Raw genomic sequence first — 20,806 nt, 5'->3', positions numbered from 1 at the left:
TGTTCATTGAAGTGAGCAGAGCAGAGACACTAAGGAATGGCTGGCTGTGATTCATGCTATGATCTCAGAGATGACTAGCCACACAGTTTTTAAACTGTGAGTACAGTTTTTGTTTTATATAACCCAGGAAAGCCTCAGGCTTGCCATGTGCCTGCTTTGGTCCCCGGAAGCTGGGGTTATAGCATTATTAGATAACTAGTGAATGATAGTATAGGTTGCATTAGAGATAATAGATTAAAGATGGTTTTCTTGCCGGGCAGTGGTGGCGCACGCCTTTAATCCCAGCACTCGGGAGGCAGAGGCAGGCGGATCTCTGGGAGTTCGAGGCCAGCCTGGTCTACAAGAGCTAGTTCCGGGACGGGCACCAAAGCTACAGAGAAACCCTGTCTCGAAAAACCAAAAAAAAAAAAGATGGTTTTCTTTTGTATTTAAATTTGCTTAGAATAGGGGAAAGATAATATATTATGAGACTTTAATCCTTATTTGTAAAGACTGTATTAAAAAAAACAAAATTTTCAGGTTCATTTCCTTGCTTGCTTTTTGGAATCTCTTTTTATTTTTCGAAATTATAATTATATCAATTATCCCATCTCCTTTTAAGAACTTTTTTATTTATGTGTATGTGTGTGCCTGCTTGTCTATGTGCACTATTTCACACGACGGTACCTAGAGAGGCCAGAAGAGTGTCAGAACCGAAGACTGGAGTAAAGAGTCACTATGAGCCACTGCTGTGGTGTTGGAACAAACTCTGGTCCTCTGGAATGAGGATTTCCCCTCTCATTCTCCAGCTGGAGAGATGACTCAGTGCTTAGGAGCACTGGCTGCTCTTCCAGAGGTCCTGGGTTCAATTCCAAGCACCCACATGGCAGCTAACATTGTCTCTAACTCTAGTCCTAGGGGATCCAGCACCTTCTCTTGCCTCTAGGCTGTTCTTCGGTGCACAGACACACACGGAGGCAAAACACCCATATACATAAATTAATTTTTAAAAATTTTAAATGAAATATTATTCCACATCAACATAGAATGAAAGTTTAGACAAACCCTAAAGTTTGGGGTCATTGATTTGTTTTGTTTAGGATTTTGTTCTTGTCAGTAACTATCTGTGTGACCTTGGATGAGTTACTGAACATTTTCCCTCACCCCACACAAACATACAAGGGGGAGAATCTTATATTTTCTTTTTGTTTGTTTTTTGAGAGAGGGTGTTTGAACTTGCAGCTCCCTACCTTAGTGGCTACCTAGCTTGCCTCAATGAAATAATTTTCTCTCTCTATTTATTGATTGTTATATTGAATTTTTGGGGTTTTTTTTTTTTTTTGGTTTTTTTGAGACAGGATTTCTCTGTAGCTTTGGAACCTGTCCTGGAACTAGCTGTGTAGACCAGGCTGGCCTCGAACTCACAGAGATCCGCTTGCCTCTGCCTCCCAAGTGCTGGGATTAAAGACGTACGCCACCACCGCCCAGCCAATATTTGGCTATTCTAATTGCTACAACAGATTTATACACTCAAACAAACAATGTAGGCAAGCTATAACATTAAAATGATCTTAAAACTTTTTTTTCTGGCTTTCATTTGTTTTGTTTGAGACAAAGTCTATATAATATAGCCAGCCCTTCTGGCCTCATTCAGGGCAATCTTGGTAACTGCTTCCTGAGTGTTGGGATTGTAGATGTCTACTACCTCACCTGAATGAGGACTTCTTAATTTTTTGTTTCATTTTTTTTTGATTTTTTTCAGATAGGGTCTCACTGCATAGCTCTGGCTGTTCAGAAACTTGACTGTGTAGACCAAGCTGGGCTCAAACTCACAGAGATCTAGTGCTGGGGTTAAAGGTCTGCACATCACACTCAGCTGAGAACATCTTAATTTGTGTTGTTGTACCTGTCTAGCGCTCTTCCTAGTTCTCAAACTGTTGGTTCTTTGGTTTTATTACATTGTGTTTGGCATTTTAATTCCACAACACAGAGAGCCATGTTCTTAGAAAAAAGTAAAAACACGTGTATTTTCTTTTGTTTCCAGTTACCTGGTAGGAGATGAGTTGTTTGTGGTGATGGAGTACCTTGCTGGTGGCTCACTCACTGATGTTGTAACAGAAACCTGCATGGACGAAGCACAGATTGCAGCTGTGTGCAGAGAGGTGGGTTTGCAGCCTTTGATGTTAGGGTATGCACTTAGCCAGAGTGAAGAAAGAAAATTTTTTTGTGTGTAGAGACTTTTTCTCTGTATACTTTTTGTGGTTTGTTTATTTGTTTGTTTCTGTTATTTCATCCAAGATAAGAGCTTCAATCCTGCTGGGTGTGGGGGTGCATAGGGAGAACTCCATAAATTGAGACCAACCAGGATGCAGAGTGAGACTCTGTCTCCAATAAAAACAAAAAGAACTTTAGCCCTTTCCTTCCTGTGGAAGATAATTTGGGAACAAGACATGGTCCTGTGAGGTATAGAAGTCACAGGCAGACTTCAGCAGTGTGGTTATGATCCAGAGGAGAATGGGAGACCATTGAAAAATGTGTGAATCAGCAGTAGAATCTAGAAACAATGTTACAAACAAGATCAAGATGTTTATGCTTACAAATCTGTGCAGTGCCCCTGGCTTTATAGTAAGACCACTGAAAGTGAAGAAACTAGTTATTTACGTACATATTTTTAAGTTTTATTACATTTTTACTGTATGTGTATGCATATGTGTGGGCATGTGCATACCATGACACATACATGGAAGTCAGGACAGCTTGTGGGAGTTTGTGCTGAATTCACAGGACTCTGTTGGCTCCCTGTGGTTTGATGCAAATGTGAACTGGAAAGATTGCATATAGGAGGTCTTTTTCAGCTTGTACCAAAGGTGATTAAAACACTATTCTGAGAAAATATCAACTAGCTGCAATGTTAAGACAGGGCCTCATGTGAATCCTGCTGGCCTCAAACAATGTGCAGGAGGATGACCTGAATGAGATCCTCTGAATGCTGGAATTACCGTGTGCACCACTGTGCCCAGGCGTCACGCAGTGCTGGAGTTCGACTTCATGTACTCTACCAGCTGAGCTCTGTAATAGTTCCAAATAGCATAATCCCTTAAAGGGTATGCTGGTCACTGAAAAGCTGGTTAAAATTTAAAAATTTGTGTTTCGTTGGTTTTTCTAGAACTTCTCGGTTGAGATCACAGTTTTAGAAGTTCTGTTGTCCGGTCACTTTGATCTTATGTGCCAGGATAATTTGTATAAATATTTTCCAACCCTTTTTCCTTCCCAAGAAACTGACTAAGGTGTACTGAGATAGATCTATCTCTCCCCTCTCCCCAAATGAGCAGTTGATAATCAGCCATGGTGATGCACCTTTAATCCCAGCAGAGAGGCAAGAGGATCTGAGTTCAAAGCCAACATGACCTACAGAGCAAGTTCCAGGGCAGCCAAGAATACAGAGAGACACTGTCTCAAAAAGCAAAAAAAGAGTAGTTGAGATTTTTAATTGTTATAATTGGTAGATAAAGTTTGTTCTACTCTGATGGGAATAATAAAAATACAATTGACATTTCTCAGATTTACAATTTACAGTCTCCTTTGGGATAAGATTTTTAGTTGCTATAAATGGTGCATAAAACTGGAAGGGGGGCACACACCTTTAATCCTAGCACTCGGGAGGCAGAGGCAGGCGGGTGGATCTCTGTGAGTTTGAGGCCATCCTGGTCTACAAGAGCTAGTTCCAGGACAGGCTTCAAAGCTACAGAGAAACCTGTCTTGAAAAACCAAAAAAAAAAGGGGGGGGGGTACATAAACTTTGTTACAGTCTGATGGAAATAATAAAAAATACAACTGATTTTTCTCATATTTACAATTACAGTCTTCTTTTATATTTAAAAACACTGGACCAGGTTTTATTTTGTTTGAGGTATTATTTATTTTGTGTATATGGGTGTTTTGCCTGCATATTATGTGTTGGTTTGCTTGCAGTACCTGAGGAGGCCAGGAGAGGGCTTTGGATCATCTGGGGCTGGAGTTACAGTTGCCCTGCTGTGAACCCCAGCTCTCTGGAAAAGCCACCAGTCCTCTTAGTGGCTGAGTCATTTCTGTATCCCCCGAAAATCTCATTTTCTGTTTAAGGAAAGGAGAAACTTTGTCTTTTATACTCAGTGCATTAGGAACATTTGTTTATTTATTTATTTTTACTTTTATGTCCATTGGTTTTTCCCTGCATGGTTGTCTGTATGAGGGTGTAGGATCTTGGAGTTACAGGCAATTGTGAGCTGCTATGTGGATTCTGGGAATTGAGCCCAGGTTCTTTGGAAGAGCAGTCAGTGCTCCCAACCACTAAGCCATCTCTTAAGCCCCAGAAAGTTACTTTTTTATACTAAGGATTCTTTATTTTGTTTTTGAGGTGCTGGCATTGAAGCCCAGAGCCTTGTGCATACTAGTGCTATGCCACTGAACCCTACCACTGCCCTCTCCTTTTCTCAGACCGTGGATATAGTTTAATATAAACTCCACCATGAAAGCATGAAGACATTAGCTTAGACCTCAGTGAAACCCTGAACAGGGCCAAACTACCCAAATCTTCACTGCTTAGTCTGTGACTTTGAGGTAGCTATGGTTCTAATGGGAATAATCACAGATTTACTCTGTGTATGTGGAGGGAGGAAAAGGAGAGAGAAGGTCTTACTGTGTAGCTCTGCCTCCCTTATAAAAATCCTCCTTCCTCTGCCTCCTAAGGACTGGGACTAAATGCTGGGACCTCCATGCCTCTGCCTGGTCACAATCCACTTAAGGTTAAGATAATTTCTCAAAAGCCTTTGTGTGCTTACCAAGTGCAGTGTAACTTTACGCGTTTAAGCCTGAAAAGGCCTAGAAGTTAAATAGGCCCAGTCATCATTTTATAAGCAAAGCTACTGAAGACTAAGTGTTGAAAACCAGTGGGAAGATGGCACAGTAGTTACAAATGCTTCCTGAGCTTCCAGAGGACTGGAGTTTAGTTTCTAGCGCCATGTCTGGCAACTTTCAACTGCCTGTAACTCCAGCTTCAGGGGATCCCATTCCCTCTTCTGACCTCCAAAAGCACTAAACCTGGTGCACAACTACCCTTTCCACACACACAAAAAAGTAAAGTGTTATTAAAAAAATCAGTGGGGAGAAAGTCTCCAGGTATGGTGACTTGTACCTGTAGTCCTGGCACTTTGTGAGGCAGAGGCAACAGGGTTACTAGGAGCTCAGAGCCAGCATGGGATACAGAACAAAAACCCTATCCTGTCCACCTACCCCTCAGGAAAATAGATGAGACATTATTTAATACGCCTGGAATAATAACCCATCTCTGTAATCCCAGCACTGTGGAAGTAGAGGCAGGGGGATCAGGAGCTCTGAACATTCTCTGCTATACAGTAGAGTTCAAGGGCAGACAATGGGAGACAATTTTTCTTTTTTGAGGCTATTTATTTGTTCGTTCGTTCGTTCATTCATTCGTCAGAGACAGAGTTTCTCTGTGTAGACGTAGCTGTCCTGGAATTTTCTGTAGACCAGGATGAACTCAAAATTCAGAGATCCACCTATCTGCTTCCTGAGTGCTGGGATTAAAGGTGCAGACCACCAATGCCTAACTGCTTTTCTTGTTGTTTTTTTTTAAAACAGTGTTGCTTTGTACAGCCCAATTTGGGCTGTCCTGGAGCTCTCCCTTCTCCTCCCTCAGCCTCCCAGTGCTGAGATACAGGCATGTTAGATACATCATACACAGCCAAAGCTGTAGTTTTTGTTTGTTTTTCTTTCTTTGCAGGTGAAAGGACATCTTTTCTCTCCCAATGTTAAATCTTGGAGGGCTTCTACCAGGCAGAGCAGTGTGCCGACCCTCACACTGTGCGTGACCTCTCTTGGACTTGTTGGGTCGTTTCATTGATAGGTGTTTTCTCTGTTCAGTGTTTACAGGCCTTGGAGTTTTTACATGCTAATCAAGTGATCCACAGAGACATCAAAAGTGACAATGTGCTTTTGGGAATGGAAGGCTCAGTTAAACTTAGTGAGTAGCAATGAAGTGACATTTCAATGTATCTGTGATTGGCTGTGAAGGGTGGTGGCTTGTTAAATGTGCCTTGTGAACCCAGCAACTTGTGTTCATAGCAGACCTACTGCTTGATGAGTATTTTGAGCAAATCACTTTGTGTCCCTTTGTTTTGTTTTGTTTCATATGAACAATAAGAAAAATACTAATGTTGGAAATTATTTTTGAAAATTAAAATAAAACAAAATGATATCCAGAGGATTGTTGTCTGGGCTACCCTGATAGGATTCTTCTCTGTAGGAAATGTGATTGGGTATAATTTTTTGGAGTGTTTTCTCAGCCTGCCCCTTCACCCTCAGGGAATGTTTGGAGACTATCTGACCAGAAAAAGACCTTGTGTGACCTTGACCTCAGGGTGACAAGATTTGTGTCTCCTGGGCTGAACTGCGGTGGCGTACTCCTTCTTGAACTCAGAGATCTGCCTGACTCTGCCTCCCAAGTGCTGGGATTAAAGGCATGCGCCACCAGTGCCCAACCTCGCTCATATTTTTTATACGAAGTAAAAGTAAAGTCTAAGGGTCACAAGTTCACAGTCAGTGGATGCCAATAAACATGGTAGCACATACTGCAATCTCAGCAATCGGAAGGCTGAGTTATAGGAGGCTCACAAATTCAGGGTCATTTTAGGGGAAGTTTTGTTTTCTTGCTATTTTTGTTTTTGTTTTGAGACAGGGACTCACTATGTAGTTCTGTCTGTCCTGGCACTCACTGTGTAAGCCAGACTAGCCTCAAACTCACAGAGATGTACCTGCCTCTGCTTCCTGGGATTAAAAGGCGTGTGCCACTGTGACTAGCTTTCAAGGTCATTCCTGACTACATTTGTGTTCAAAGCCAGCCTAGGCTTTATGAAACCCTGTCTGAATAAAACCTAAAAAATAAGGTTTAACCTTATTAAAAGAATAGTTTTAACAACAGAAGGAAAGAAAAGAATTATAAATTCTCATCCCAGCTAGTGTAATATCAGGTACTACAGTAAGTATCTTGTTCCTTGAACGTAAATGAGACAGTTGGAGCACCTTTCCTGTGCAGTTACAGTTAAGTATGCTCTTTTTCTAGGCCTTCTGCTGAGTTGGATGCATAATAATTCCAGCTTTAGCTGTTCTTTAAAATTCTTGCTGGCCAGGTGGTTCAGTCAGTAAAGGTGTTTGCTGTCAAGCCTGGCAACCTGAGTTTGGTTCCTAGAACCCACATGTTGAGAGAAAACAAACTCATGAAAATTGTCCTCTGGGGCTGGAGAGATGGCTCAGAGGTTCAGAGCACTGACTTTCCTTCCAGAGGTCCTGAGTTCAATTCCCAGCAACCACATGGTGGCTCACAACCATCTGTAATGAGATCTGGTGCCCTCTTCTGGCATGTAGGCACACATGCAGACAGAACATTGTATACATAATAAATAAATAAATCTTTTTAAAAAAAATTGTCCTCTGAACTCCCACGTGTTCTGTGACACATGTACCCCACATACTCAAATAAATGTTCAAAGAAACTATTAAAAAACAGCAACCTGTACCGGGCAGTGGTGGTGCACACACCTCTAATCCCAGCACTCAGTAGGCGGAGACAGGCAGATCACTGTGAATTAGCGGCCAAGTTGGTCTATAGGAATTCCAGGACAGCCAGAGCTGTTTCCCAGAGAAACTCTGTCTCAAAAAAATAAAACAAAATAAAAAGAAGAAAGAAGGGAGGGAAGGAAAAAAGAAATTAATTCAGTTTCCATGTCCTGAACATTGCTAGATTTAATCATTGAGTTTAGGTTTTTGGGTTTGTTTATTTGGTTTGGTTTTTTGAGACAGGGTTTCTCTCTGTAGCCCTGACTGTCCTGAAACTCAGTGAGATCTACCTGCCTCTGCCTCTGCCTCCTGAGTGCTGGGTTTAAAGGCTTGCACCACCAGTTTCTGGCTCGCTGCATTTAGTTTTATAGTTCACCTTGGATAATTTTTTTTCTTTCTTTTTCTATTTTCTTTTCTTTTTTTGGATATTTTTTTACCACTTTCAATTTCAATTCTTTAAAATAGAATTAGTTATTAAGAAGAAAATACCTGATAATGTGTACTTTGTTGTCAAAAGTAAATGTGAAAATTACTAGTAAATAACGTCCTCAAATTTTGAACTCACTCTCCTTCATTTTCACATTCTTTCCAGAGAAGGGGTGGGTGATGGGATGCAGCCATGTCTGCTGACGTGAACTGATGAAGCATCCCTTGATACCATTAACCCTGGTACTCTGCTTTCTTCTGTAGCTGACTTTGGCTTCTGTGCCCAGATCACCCCTGAGCAGAGCAAACGCAGTACTATGGTTGGAACGCCGTACTGGATGGCACCAGAGGTGGTTACACGAAAAGCCTATGGCCCCAAAGTTGATATATGGTCTCTGGGCATCATGGCTATCGAGATGGTTGAAGGAGAGCCGCCATACCTCAATGAAAATCCTCTGCGGGTAAGACTAATGAAACACTAGCTTTACTGTAAGAAAACACTGTGCTTCCCTTCTTTAAAAGGGCTCTACATTTGTTTGTTTGTTTGTTTGTTTGTGTGGAAGGGGCACATATGTGCCATAGCATGTTGAAGGTCAGAGGACAACTTGTGGGGATGGCTTCTCCCCTTAACTCTTAGGCTGTCAGACTAGGCAGCAAGTGTCTTTACCTGGTGTTATCACTTAGGCCAAGGAAGAAGTACTTTTCTTCAAAACATACTATGTACTTGTTTGTGTCAACCATTGGAAAAGAATTTAGAATATGGTTGGTGAGATATAATCTCTTTTCCTGTATCTAAAAATTATATTGCCTCTGAATTAAAGTGTAGAGTTCAAAAGTTTGTAGATTTTGGGTAGTGAGTCAAACAGTTTTGTCTATGTGAATGTAACCGCTTTTCGGCAGAGCTGAAAAACCTTAGATAGTTGGTTTTTTTCTTTGTTGTTGTGTGTATAGAGTGCTTTGTAGCTGAGGATGACTGTGAATTTCTGATTTTCCTGCCTCTGGAAAACACTGGACATGCAGAAGTGTACCAACCACCCGGTTTTATGTGCTGTGGAGAACCGGACCCATGGCATCATGCATGCTAAACGTACTATTAGTTGAGCCATATCCCCAGCCCATTAGGTGCCTTTTCCTACACATTAGGTATCCTGGATATAGCAAGGTTATCACCAATGAACCTTGGCTGCTATGTCCCAAAGATGAGAAAAGTTAGATCTCTGAGGTAAGATGCCTAAATGGTAAAGTTAAAATCTGTATTCCAACAAAAGAATAGACTGAGCTGAGTATTCTAGGAGCTGAGGGATGGATTCTACCACTGTTTCCTCCCTTCAAATTTCCTAACAGTAGCTCTCAGGCCTATAATGTGGCATCAAGAGGCTGAAGCAGGAGGATAGCCACAAGTTTGAAGCCATTTTCATCTACATAGTGAGTAGCCAGAGCTACAAAGCCAAGATGCTGTCTCAAGAGAAAAGGGGAGGGTCAGGAGAGATGCTCAGTAAAGAGCACTGGCTGTTTTTACAGAGGACCAGGATTAGGTTTCTAACACTCACATGGCAATTCACAACCATCTATAACTAGTTTCAGGAGCTACAACATCCTTTTCTGGCCTCCGCAGGCTCTAGATATACAGACACATGATATACAGACAAAATAACCATACACATGAAACATAGTAAAATTTAAAGAGAGAGAGAGTGACAGGTGAGTGGGGTTATTTTCTAGTGTGAACCTTTGCTGTGCTACAATAAAATTAACACTGATCTAGTCATGGGAAATGAAATATATCCTGGACTAAGAAAAGGAGAATAGCCAATTGGTGGTGGAGCACCTTTAATTCTAGCACTGATGAGGCAAAGGCAGGCAGATCTCTGTGAGTTTGATCCAGTCTGGTCTATAGAGTGAGTTCTAAGATAGTCAGGGCTACACAGAGAAACTGTCTCGAGCCGCCCTCCCCATCTCACCCCCCAGAAAGTAAACAAAAAGAAGGAGAATAAACGGAGTAGGGGAACCTTGCATGAAAGACTCTTGATTGGGAACACTACGAACCTATAGGAGTTAGTAAGTGGTATTTTTACCTTCTTTGTGTGCTTGGGGCTGAGGCACTGTTAAGCTCAGCCTGGCCTAGAGCTTGCTGTGCATAGACCATGTAAGCCTCCTGCCTCTTCATTTGGAATGCTGAGATCTGTTGACTGATATCTCTGTCCCACCAGGTCCCACAGCCGTTTAGTCCCAAATAAGTACACAAATGTCTACATTAGTCATAAACTGATTGGCCCATTAGCTCAGGCTTCTTATTAACTCTTATAACTTAGATTAGACCATAATTCTTGTCTGTGATAGCCACATGCCTTGGTACCTTTTTCGGCAAAGCAGTCACATCTTCCTTGCTCTGTGTCTGGCTTCCTCTCTCTGGGTGATGACTGTAGACTAAAATTTCCCTCTTCCCAAAATTCTCATTGCCACGCTTCTACTTCCTGCCTGGTCGCCCCACTATACTTCCTGCCTGGCTACTGGCTAGTCAGTGTTTATTTAAAATACAAGTGACAGGGCTGGAGAGATGGCTCAGAGGTTAAGAGCATTGCCTGCTCTTCCAAAGGTCCTGAGTTCAATTCCCAGCAACCACATGGTGGCTCACAACCATCTGTAATGGGGTCTGGTGCCCTCTTCTGGCCTTCAGGCATACACACAGACAGAATATTGTATACATAATAAATAAATAAATAGATAGATAAATAAATAAATATAAAATACAAGTGACAAAGTACAGACCATTGTCCCATAGGAAGATTCCATGCCCAGTTTAAGCAGATGTCAGTTTTAAGGGATGTCAGTCAAAATGGTTTTTTCTTTTTGCTTTTACAAAGTGGTTTCTCAGGGGATGGAGCGATGGCTCAGCAGTTACGAGCATTGCCTGCCCTTCCAAAGGTCCTGAGTTCAATTCCCAGCAACCACATGGTGGCTCACAACCGTCTGTAATGAGGTCTGGCACCCTCTTCTTGTCTACAGGCATACACACAGACAGAACATTGTATGCATAATAAATAAATAAATATTTTAAAAAGTGGTTTCTCTGTGTAACAACCCTAGCTGTCCTCAACTTTAGACCAGTCCGGCCTTGACAGCAAAGTGCTTTTCAAGCATGAGGCCCTGGATTCTATCTCCACACAACAGGACATGATGAACACTGGGAAGATCAGAGACCTGGGACTTGGTGTTGTCACAGAGTCACTGGCATTGGGGTACTAAGAGTGAAAAAGATGAGCTGTAGCCAGGTGGTGGTGGCACATACTTTCAATCCCAGCACTTACACTTAGGAGGCAGAGACAGGTAGATCTCAGTAAGTTCCAGGACAGCCAGGACTGTTATAGACAAACCCTGTCTAGAAAGAAAAAAAAAAAAAAGAGCTGCAGAGTAAATCAGTTACTGCAGTCAGTAGTCCTGGAAGGTGTGCCCATAGCATGCATCTAAGGAAGCATCAGGAGGGAAAAGATGAGGGACTGCAACATGCTTCTCGGTGGCTGCTGAAATCACCACAGGTTAGGACAAGAGTCACATGAGAGATCGCCGTGTAAAGAGCTATAGTGAAGGAGGAGGGAGGAGTTGCCTGGAGTCCCTGGGTGTTGAAACAAAGACCCTTGCACCGTCAGAGCATGAGTTAGGAGGTAGGTGGTGAAGGTCTCAGATCAGCCTCTGGTTCCTGAGTTGTGGGAAAGAAGGCAGCTTGCCACTGGGGAGCACAGGATGGCAGAGGCCAGAGTATGAAATTCGATGTACTATCATTTTGTGAGTGACTTTAATATGCCAAAATGTTTTATTTTTTAGGCTTTGTACCTGATAGCAACAAATGGAACTCCTGAACTTCAGAATCCAGAAAAACTTTCTCCAATATTTCGGGATTTCTTAAACCGGTGTTTGGAGATGGATGTGGAGAAAAGGGGTTCAGCCAAAGAACTGTTACAGGTAAATTTGGTGAAGGTAACTTTTGGAGGATGAACTTTCTAGTGCTGATGCTTCCCTTTTCACTTGCCACATGCCCGGCAGTTGCTTTACTTTAGGCTTTCGTTTCTAGCAATAATTTTTTTTTTTTAAACTTAATTGTGGTGGCCAGGCAGTAGTGGCACACACCTTTACTCCCAGGACTTGGGAGGCAGAGTCAGACGGATCTCTGAGTTTGAGGCCATCCTGATCTACAGAATGAGGGCCTGGATAGCCAGGGCTATACAGAGAAACTCTGTCTCGAAAAACAAAACAAAACGTGTGTGTGCATTTGTGTATGTGAACAGACATTATGGAGGTCAGAAAAAACTAGCAAGAGTCGGTTCTTTCCTTCCACCAAGTAGGTCTCAGGGATGGGGTACAGGTCATCAGACTTGCCGGCAAGTGCCTTTACCTGCTGAATCATCTCTTCCTCCGTTAAAAAAACAATTTTTAGTTGCATAATTTTTAATCATAGTAAGTTTCTGTAATTAATCAAATCTTGGACCTGTTCAGTGCTGTTACGAGTATATTTATGGGTCTTAACACTGTAGAACTATTTTATTTCTTTATTTATTCATTTCTGTGTGGCCCAGCCTGGCCTACAGCTTGCCAATGTTGTTGAAGATGGAGACTGATCTTGCCTACCAAGAACTGAAATCACAGAGATGAACCACCATCTGCCTGTGCAGCTAGGGATTGAACCTGGCCAGGACTTTCTGCATGGAAGGAAGGCACTCTGCCTTCTGAGTATACTCCTGGCCCCTTAAATCTTTAGATGTTATGCAATTAGGAAAACATACTGGGGGTTGGTAAAGTAGCTTACTGAGTGAAAGTGCTTTGCACCAAGCCTGAATACCTAAGTTCAATCTCTAGACACACACACACACACACACGAGTCTCACACACACAGAGTCTCACACTAAATAAATGTAATTAAAGAAAGGGGGGGAAAGAGCCTAGGCATTATAGTTCACACCTTTAATCCCAGCACTCAGAGGATCTCTGAGTTAGAGGACAGCCAGGGCTTCACAGAGACACCTTGTCTTTAAAAGCTGAAAAGAGAAGAAAGAACAGAGTAACTTCTTAGTAGGCAAAGATTGCTGTGAGTTTGAAGCCAGGATAAGTTACAGCTCAAAAACCAAAGCCAGGGCTGGGGAAATGTCTCTTATAAAACCAAGCATGAGTTTTGATCTCTAATACACATCCAAGAAGCCAGGTGTAGCTGTGTATGTCTGTACACTATATATCTATACATTATATGTGTCTATACACTATGTCATCTATATACTGTATATGCTATTTATAAATGACATGTCTAGGCACTATAGTGTCTATACATTATATATCTGTGTACTGTGTATGTCTATACATTATATTGTACTGTATCAGTCTAGATACTATATATGATGTCTATGCACTATGTGTCTATATGCTATATGTCTATACATTCGTCTATATACTATATATACACTGAAGTCTGTACAATATATATATGCTATATGGCTATACACTACATGTATCTGTACAACACATGTCTATACGCTATACATGTCTATATACTTTGTATGATGCCTATACATTATATATGTTTATGAACTATGTGTGTCTATGCACTGCATGTCTATATACTATATATGGTATCTATACACATATATGTGTCTATACACTCTAGTGTTGGGGAAACAGACAGATCCTTGGAGGCTGTTGGCCAGTTTAGCCAATCAGTGGACACCAGGGTCAGTGAAAGGCACAAGGAAAAGTGATAGAGAAGGGCTCCTGACATTGACTTCTGGCCTCCACACTTACACAAAAATATGAAAACAGCGTACAAGCTCATGCCACACACACAAACCAGCTCTCCTTGGAGCTGTAAAAGTGATGTCCTGACTATGAGAATTTTAGGAATCAAAGTACATGTTTTGTTTAATAAACAGTGATCCATAGGTAATTTGGGGCTTCAGTTTCTAAATGTGTAACATTTCTATATTTTCTTTCTCCCCTCCGTTTGGCAGCATCCGTTCCTGAAACTGGCCAAACCATTATCTAGCTTGACGCCACTGATCCTGGCAGCTAAAGAAGCCATGAAGAGTAACCGCTAACGCCATCACTGAGGCCTTGTATTCTTTTATCCATTTTCTAAAAGAAGTTTTTTAAAACATGAAATTGTTACTCTGAGAGATGTAAAGAGACAGTCTGCATCACAAGGAGAAAAACAAGCCAACTTCTATTTTCTAAAGATGACCAAGAAAAAAATTACAGTAAGAGAATTATGACTTCCAGATGAGCCCCTGCTTTAGGGTCCAAAAGGAATTGTGGACTGCCTCGCTAGCCTTCCATTTCAGCAGACAGCGCTTGCCGTGCACGTACTGTGTGGTGTCTGCCACTGCAGTAGATCCTGTCTGTTGTCTCCTTTGGGATACTTCCATACTTGAATGTCAGATTCGAGTTTTTCTGAGTATTTCTTAATCTGCTGGTCTCACCTCCCCTTTGTAGCCTTCCCTTCCTCTGATCTGATCCTCTGGAGTTGTTGCCTAAATTGAAGGCAAGTGTGACAGAAATTATGTAGCTCTTTATATTGGCCAAAGAGCTTGACATGTTGTGACTTTTTATAGAAGTTAGGACCAGCGTTGTACATGTATTTCAGCCTAGAGCTTAAACTGAAGGGGAAAGTATGTGATTTTTACCTTTTTTAACAAATGTGAAAGAGTCAACTTTAGAAGTTTCATGGTAATGAGTTTGACATTTGTTACATGTATAGAAAGGACTAATAATCTATATTTATAACTAAATCATTGATACAGAGAAAGACTCCACTGACTGTATGTTCTTACCATTTTTGTCTTTTCTGCCTGTTTCTCCTCAGATTTGGCTTTAGGAACCAAAGTGATTTGTTCTTCTTCCGTTTGGACTGCATGCCTTTGGTGCCGGTCCCTTCCCTTTTGTTCCCTTGGGAATGAGTGTCTGTATATGTTGCGATTTTAGGTATCGGGTTTTGTTCCAATTATTTCGCATACACCCGGGCAAGTAATAACTATTGAATTTTCAGAATTTAAAACTTAAGAACTGTTTTTCTCTTTAAAAGGAAAAATATTTGGGAGTAGCAGAAAGCAAGAGAGATTTGAACCTTGGTATTCTAGGCTAGTTGTAGAAATGAGATGGCAGTGTTGTAGAGATGAGGCTCATGGCAGTAAACTGTAAAGATTCATCTGGTTTACAGTGCTCCCAACCCATTATGTTTTACTGCGAGCGATGAAATAGCAGAGTACATGGTGTTGGGGTAGTTTAGTTTTTGTTTTTCCAAGTGAATATTCATGTAAAAAACTGGAGAAAGAGACTGCAATGTGCATATTGATAGTGATACTTGTTATTCTAAAGATTTAATGAGAGGTCTGTGACCTGTAGCATTAGCTCTTAGCCTGCCCTCCCCTTCCTGTCTTTTCTCTCTGCTTCTCCTTATTGCTTTGTTGTTTTGCCTGTGGAGGAGGAAATTGTCTATTCTGCGTTCCTGGGGCCACAGAAGAGGAAGTTCTGTGGTTGGTTCAGGCACCTGTCCCTGCCATTCCCTTTCAAAAGAACTTGACACATGCTTGCCATTCTGCACAGTACGAATCATGAGTAAATAGGTGTGCTCTTTGGGACACTTGGGGAAGGGGTCAGAGTTTCATTTCCTGTTGTGCCCATTCAGATACGAGGATAAGAAGAGGTCTCTGGGGTCTTCATAGCAGAAAGGTCTTCAGTGAAACTCCACACTAGAGCACTTAATGTCCTGTTGTCCTTGTGATTGCCTTTCTCTCTGGACTGCATTTGGCCTTCTACTGCTGTCACTAAATTACAGAAACAACTGTATATTTCTGCTGGGAAGCTGCAGTGTCTCTTGAGTTGCAGATGTGAGCATTGTTTGTAAACGGTTGTCTGGGTAGATGATAATGGTGATGCTGCCGACAAAGTAGAAAGCCAGCGAGATGATGGAACTGGTCATCTGTCCCATGACTGCTCAAGAAGGCACTCCATCCTGTCTTAGAGACCATGGGGGACACGTGCCAATGCCCCCGCCGTACGCTGTGACTCCACAAGGGCTTTTCCCTCAACAGAAGCAGTTTGGGGTTTGTATTTACAATTTCTTGGATGGTTACTTGGATGTCCATTGCTGGCGACGGACTTTGTCATTCACACATGACTCCGAGGTTAAGGGAGCTGCACTGTTGTTTATTCTCTCCTGACCTGGACAAACTAACCTGTAATAGTTTAATAGTAATGGTTAATTTTGAGATGTGTCATTTTTAAACAAAATAATCTTTAAAGCAATATAGAATTGTGATTTATTAGTTAATTTTAAATTAAAATGTTGAGATCCTGTTAAAAGACAATTGTATGACTTGAGATTCATATTTTTTTAATAATTGCCTCTGTATCCCTCTCTTTTGTCATCTCTTAGAGTAGGAAACCCCATTGAACCTACTTTAGTAGTCCTCTAGTGTTAGGAACTGTCCCTTCCTTATTTATTGTATTACTTTGTGGTAGGCCCAAATGTATCTATCTCTCTTGTTCCTTTTGCTGCTTTTACAGAACACTTTATCCTACCTAGAATAGTAAAAAGTGACTGCAGCGTTCCACACCGTGACTGGCACAGCTTTGCCGTCATGTATTGAGTTCCTGGAACAAAGTAGGAGCCTTCTTCCCTTCAACATAAAATATTTAGCTGCTTGAAATGTCTCTAGTGACCACCAGTCCTAAACAGGCTTTGCCTTTGACAGGCAACTTTAAGCTGCCTAGAAGTATTTCTCATGGGTTCATGTGTATACACTGTGTTCTTACCAGAACATGTTTACAACTTATCAGACCTTGGTCATCTGGTTTTGAATATGAAAATGTTTGAAAGCCGGACGGTGGTGGCGCACGCCTTTAATCCCAGCACTCGGGAAGCAGAGGCAGGCAGATCTCTGTGAGTTCGAGACCAGCCTGGTCTACAAGAGCTAGTTCCAGGACAGGCTCCGAAACCACAGAGAAACCCTGTCTCGAAAAACCACAAAAAAAAAAAAAAAAAGTTTGAAGTGTACTGAGATCTGTAGTCAGTAAACTGTCAAAGTGTTATGGGGTTGCCAGCAGCTGCTAAGGCCATTTTCTGCCAAGCCTAGCCAGTAGGATTTGAGAGTACTGACTTCTGCAAGTTGTTATCTGACCTCTGAATATGTATGTGCGCACACGTACACACACACACACAAACACACACACACACACCGTCACATGGGCAAATGTAATCGTTCTTTTCTTTTTTTATATAGGGTCTCTCTGTATAGGCCTGGCTAGCTTAGAACGTAGGTAGATGAGGCTGATCTCACTCAGAGAGATTCCCCTGCCTCTGCCTTCCAAGTAATAGGATTAAAGGTATGCACCACCCTGTCCTGCACTTACACTGTTTCTAATGTAGCTTCAGACTGTAGTTAATGGGACTGGAGCTGTAGCTCAGTGATGAATCACTTGCCTAGCACACACAAAGCTCCGAGCTGATCCCTAGTTCCAATAAAAACAGAAAGAATGTAGGCTGCTATTTGACATTACTGCATAATTTAAAAATTAATTATTGCTAAAATCCAATTAAACGCTTCTTTTTGGTTTTTCTAACAGAATTTCATAGCACTATACAAAACAGATTGGTCTTCCTGGCCACCCTTGTGCCTGTGATAGATAGTTTAGTGGTTTTTCTGTAATGTAGCATGTGTAAGGAAAATCCAAACATGCTGTACATTCGCTGACCTCTCCGGCAAAGATGCTGGGTTAGATGATGTGGCATTTGGGAGCAGAGTCAAGCACTGGCCTGCTCCTTGAAAGAACTCAAGTCTTTCTCATTTGCTGTATTCTGTATTACCCAAAGAGCAGAAGAAAATACACGGTAACCTTGTCAAACATGTTCATTCTGTATCAAAAAGCAAAGCAAATAATTGGTCTTCAAAATTTTTGGTTGGAAAGTAGTCACTTTTTTATTTATTTATTGTTTTTCTCTTTTGATAGGTGGAAATTGAGTTGAGTAAAAAGTAGCATTTCTGTTTTGTCTTCAAATTTCATATTGCCTTCTATTTTTAATTTAATCCCACATAACTGTTCTTTGCTCTTAACTACTGTATTTCATGACTGAATAATTTTGTTCTTTGAGAGCTAGAAATAAATTTTCATGTCCATTTTTTTCTTTTCTTAAATTTCCACTTTTTGTCAGAATAACATCAAAGAATAAATATTTAAAAGTCTTAATAGATTTTTCTGCCAGGCATGGGGGCGCATGCCTTTAAATCCAGCTCTAGGGAGTTAAAGGCAGGCAGATCTCTGAGTTTGAGGCCAGCCTGGTCTACAGAGTGAGTTCCAGGACATCCAGGGGTGCACAGAGAATCCCTGTCTCAAGAAACAGAAACAAAAAAGGTTTTCAAAGAAAATACTAGGATTTTGAAGGGGAAGGAACAGACTGTCACATAGCATAGGCTGTCTTCAAACTTGCTATGCAACCTAGGGTAACAAACTTCTCCTGCCTCTTTTCCAAGTGCTGAGATTACAGACATATCCACCATATTCAATCTCACGAAGTACAAGCACTCAGATGCTGGATTTCACATATGTTAACAAGGATTCCACCAGCTGAACTGCATCCCCACCCATTATGCTAGTGTTTTTAATGATGACTGTTTTAGACCAGTTCATGGTGTCATGGTACCATATTTGTTTGTTTAAACTCAATGTCGCCCAAGCTGGCCAAGGTTTGTCTTGAACTCCTGATCTGCTCAGCCTTCTAGGAGCTGGGATTACAGGCTGTGCCACCACAGTTAGCACTATCTTAACTCTATTCCAAAGCTCCAAATTAAGAGGGGTCCTTAGAGAGCCTGAGTAGAGGACTGGAGAGATGGCTTGGGAGTGAAGGGTGCTTAGTCTTGCAGAGCATTCTCAAAACCATCTGTAAGTCCAATTGCAAGGGATCAGATGCCTTCTGACCTCCCTGGCCACCAGGCATGGTACACATACATTCATGCAAGCAAAACAGTCATGAACATACAATAAACTATGGTTGGACAGAAAACACAATCCTTTATCCTAAATCTGATTCAGAATAAACTTAAAAATACTCCTAGCTGGGCTAGGAGTTCAGTCAGCAAAGTGCTTGCCAAACAAGCATGAGATTGGAGTTGGGTTCCTAAAACCCAAGTAAAGAGCTGGGTGTGGTGCCTCACACATAAAGTCCCAGCACTGAAGACCTGTAGAGATGGGCAGGTCCCTAGGGCTCACTGACAGCCAGCCAGCCAATCCCGTAAGTGACAAGACACTACCTCAAAATACATGGTGAAGAGTTGACACCTGACGTCAGCCTCTGGCCTCCTAGTGCATATGTGGACACAGCCCACTGCCCTTCTGATGTGCCTGGGCATCTGAGAAACTAATGTTTACCTGACTGAAGTGCAGCATGGGGGGCAGGAAGAAGGTAGAAGAGAGGGGAGTGGAAAAAATGTATAGTTCAATAAAAAAACCAAAACACTAAAGTACATTACTTAAGTCATGTTGTTTGTAATGGTGGAGTGCATAACTTGGTGTGACACCTGAAAGCCCACTATGAAGAAAGCACAAAATGTGTATTGTTTTAGACTGGGGTCCAAGGCATGGCTTGTCAAGTATTTATTAAATTATTGGGTTTGGTTCTGTTCTAACGCACCCATTTTGGGGAGGGGGAACTTAGATGAATTAATGCATGATCTTAACATGGTATAACTTTATGTGCATGTGTTTCTCTCTTTGAAGTTTGTTAGCATGTATTATACATAATGGATTTCATTGTATTTTTTTCAATATGTACAATGTCTTTGGTCCTATCACACACACCTCATAACTCTCATGTCTCTAGTCCCAGTTTGTTTTTGTTTGTTTGTTTGTTTTGCAGCAAGGTCTTCTCTGTGCTCCCCAGACTGGGCATAAGCTCATAGAATTAAGCAGCGCCTTTACCTCAGCTTCCCAAGTAGCCAGGGCCAGATTCTCATCCCTGGCTTCTAACTTTTTTGCAGGTCTCAAAACCTTTGCCTAAGAACAGCTAAAAAGTGCCTCAGTGGATGATACCAACTATTTCTATGATTTATTCTGTACTTGTCTTTGATGTCTCTGACAGTTCCCCTCTGATCCCAGCAGAACCGCACTTGCCATCTTCGCCAATGACTTCCTAGTTAAGTTTCACAACTCTTGTTTGTTGTGTGCGTGTGAAGGAGTCAGTTCTCTCCTTGCCACTGTGGACAGACTTAAGCATCGGTGCATTTGCTATTGAGCCAAATCCCTGGCCCCTTACCAGCTCTTTGTCGTCTTTCTGAATGACTTCTGTTTCATTGGGCATAGCTGACTTGGTAGTGATTGGCCAAGCAGTGTTTTAATTAATACAGTTCTGTGTAATTATTTCAGATCTGAGCAGCCAGGAACGAATTAACAGCCTCCACCAAGACTGACTAACTCAAAAAAAAAAAAAAAGGAGGAGAGAGAAAAGCTGTTGCTGGGTGGGAGAGATGGGCCCATGGGTTAAAGTGCTTATTGGGAACATGACTTGAGTTCAGATACCCAGAACCCACATAAAAGCTGGATGTGTAGCCAGCCAGGTGGTGGTGGTGCACAGCTTTAATCCCAGCAGCACTCAGGAGGCAGAGGCAGGCGGATCTCTGTGAGTTCCAGGACAGCTAGGACTACACAGAGAAACCCTGTGGTGGGGGAGCTGGATGTGTAATCCCAGGTGGGAGATAGAGACAGGATAATCCCGAGAAGCTATTGGGGCTCACTGGTCTGGTGTACACAGCAGAAA

At 41.8% G+C, this 20,806-nt stretch overlaps 1 protein-coding gene across 2 annotated transcripts in view; it reads left to right on the top strand.

Annotated features, from left to right (window-relative positions):
• Pak2 (p21 (RAC1) activated kinase 2) overlaps positions 1-16,364 on the top strand; it is a 62,305-nt gene extending 45,941 nt beyond the window's left edge. For both annotated transcript variants that reach the window (XM_041673323.1, XM_041673324.1), the window contains 5 exons: positions 2,024-2,141; positions 5,902-6,001; positions 8,284-8,480; positions 11,842-11,979; positions 14,010-16,364. In XM_041673323.1, the coding sequence (XP_041529257.1) occupies positions 2,024-2,141; positions 5,902-6,001; positions 8,284-8,480; positions 11,842-11,979; positions 14,010-14,096 (640 nt within the window). In that variant the 3' untranslated portion in view covers positions 14,097-16,364. The remainder of the gene's footprint in view (positions 1-2,023; positions 2,142-5,901; positions 6,002-8,283; positions 8,481-11,841; positions 11,980-14,009) is intronic.
• The last annotated feature ends 4,442 nt before the right edge of the window (positions 16,365-20,806 follow it).

The sequence above is a fragment of the Microtus oregoni genome, unplaced genomic scaffold, assembly GCF_018167655.1.
Source record: "Microtus oregoni isolate MIOR12 unplaced genomic scaffold, Mior012 000023F_ref0000262, whole genome shotgun sequence".
NCBI classification, from domain to species: Eukaryota; Metazoa; Chordata; class Mammalia; order Rodentia; family Cricetidae; genus Microtus; species Microtus oregoni.
Note: the sequence above shows the minus strand (reverse complement) of the source record. Positions and strands in the feature narration are given on the sequence as shown.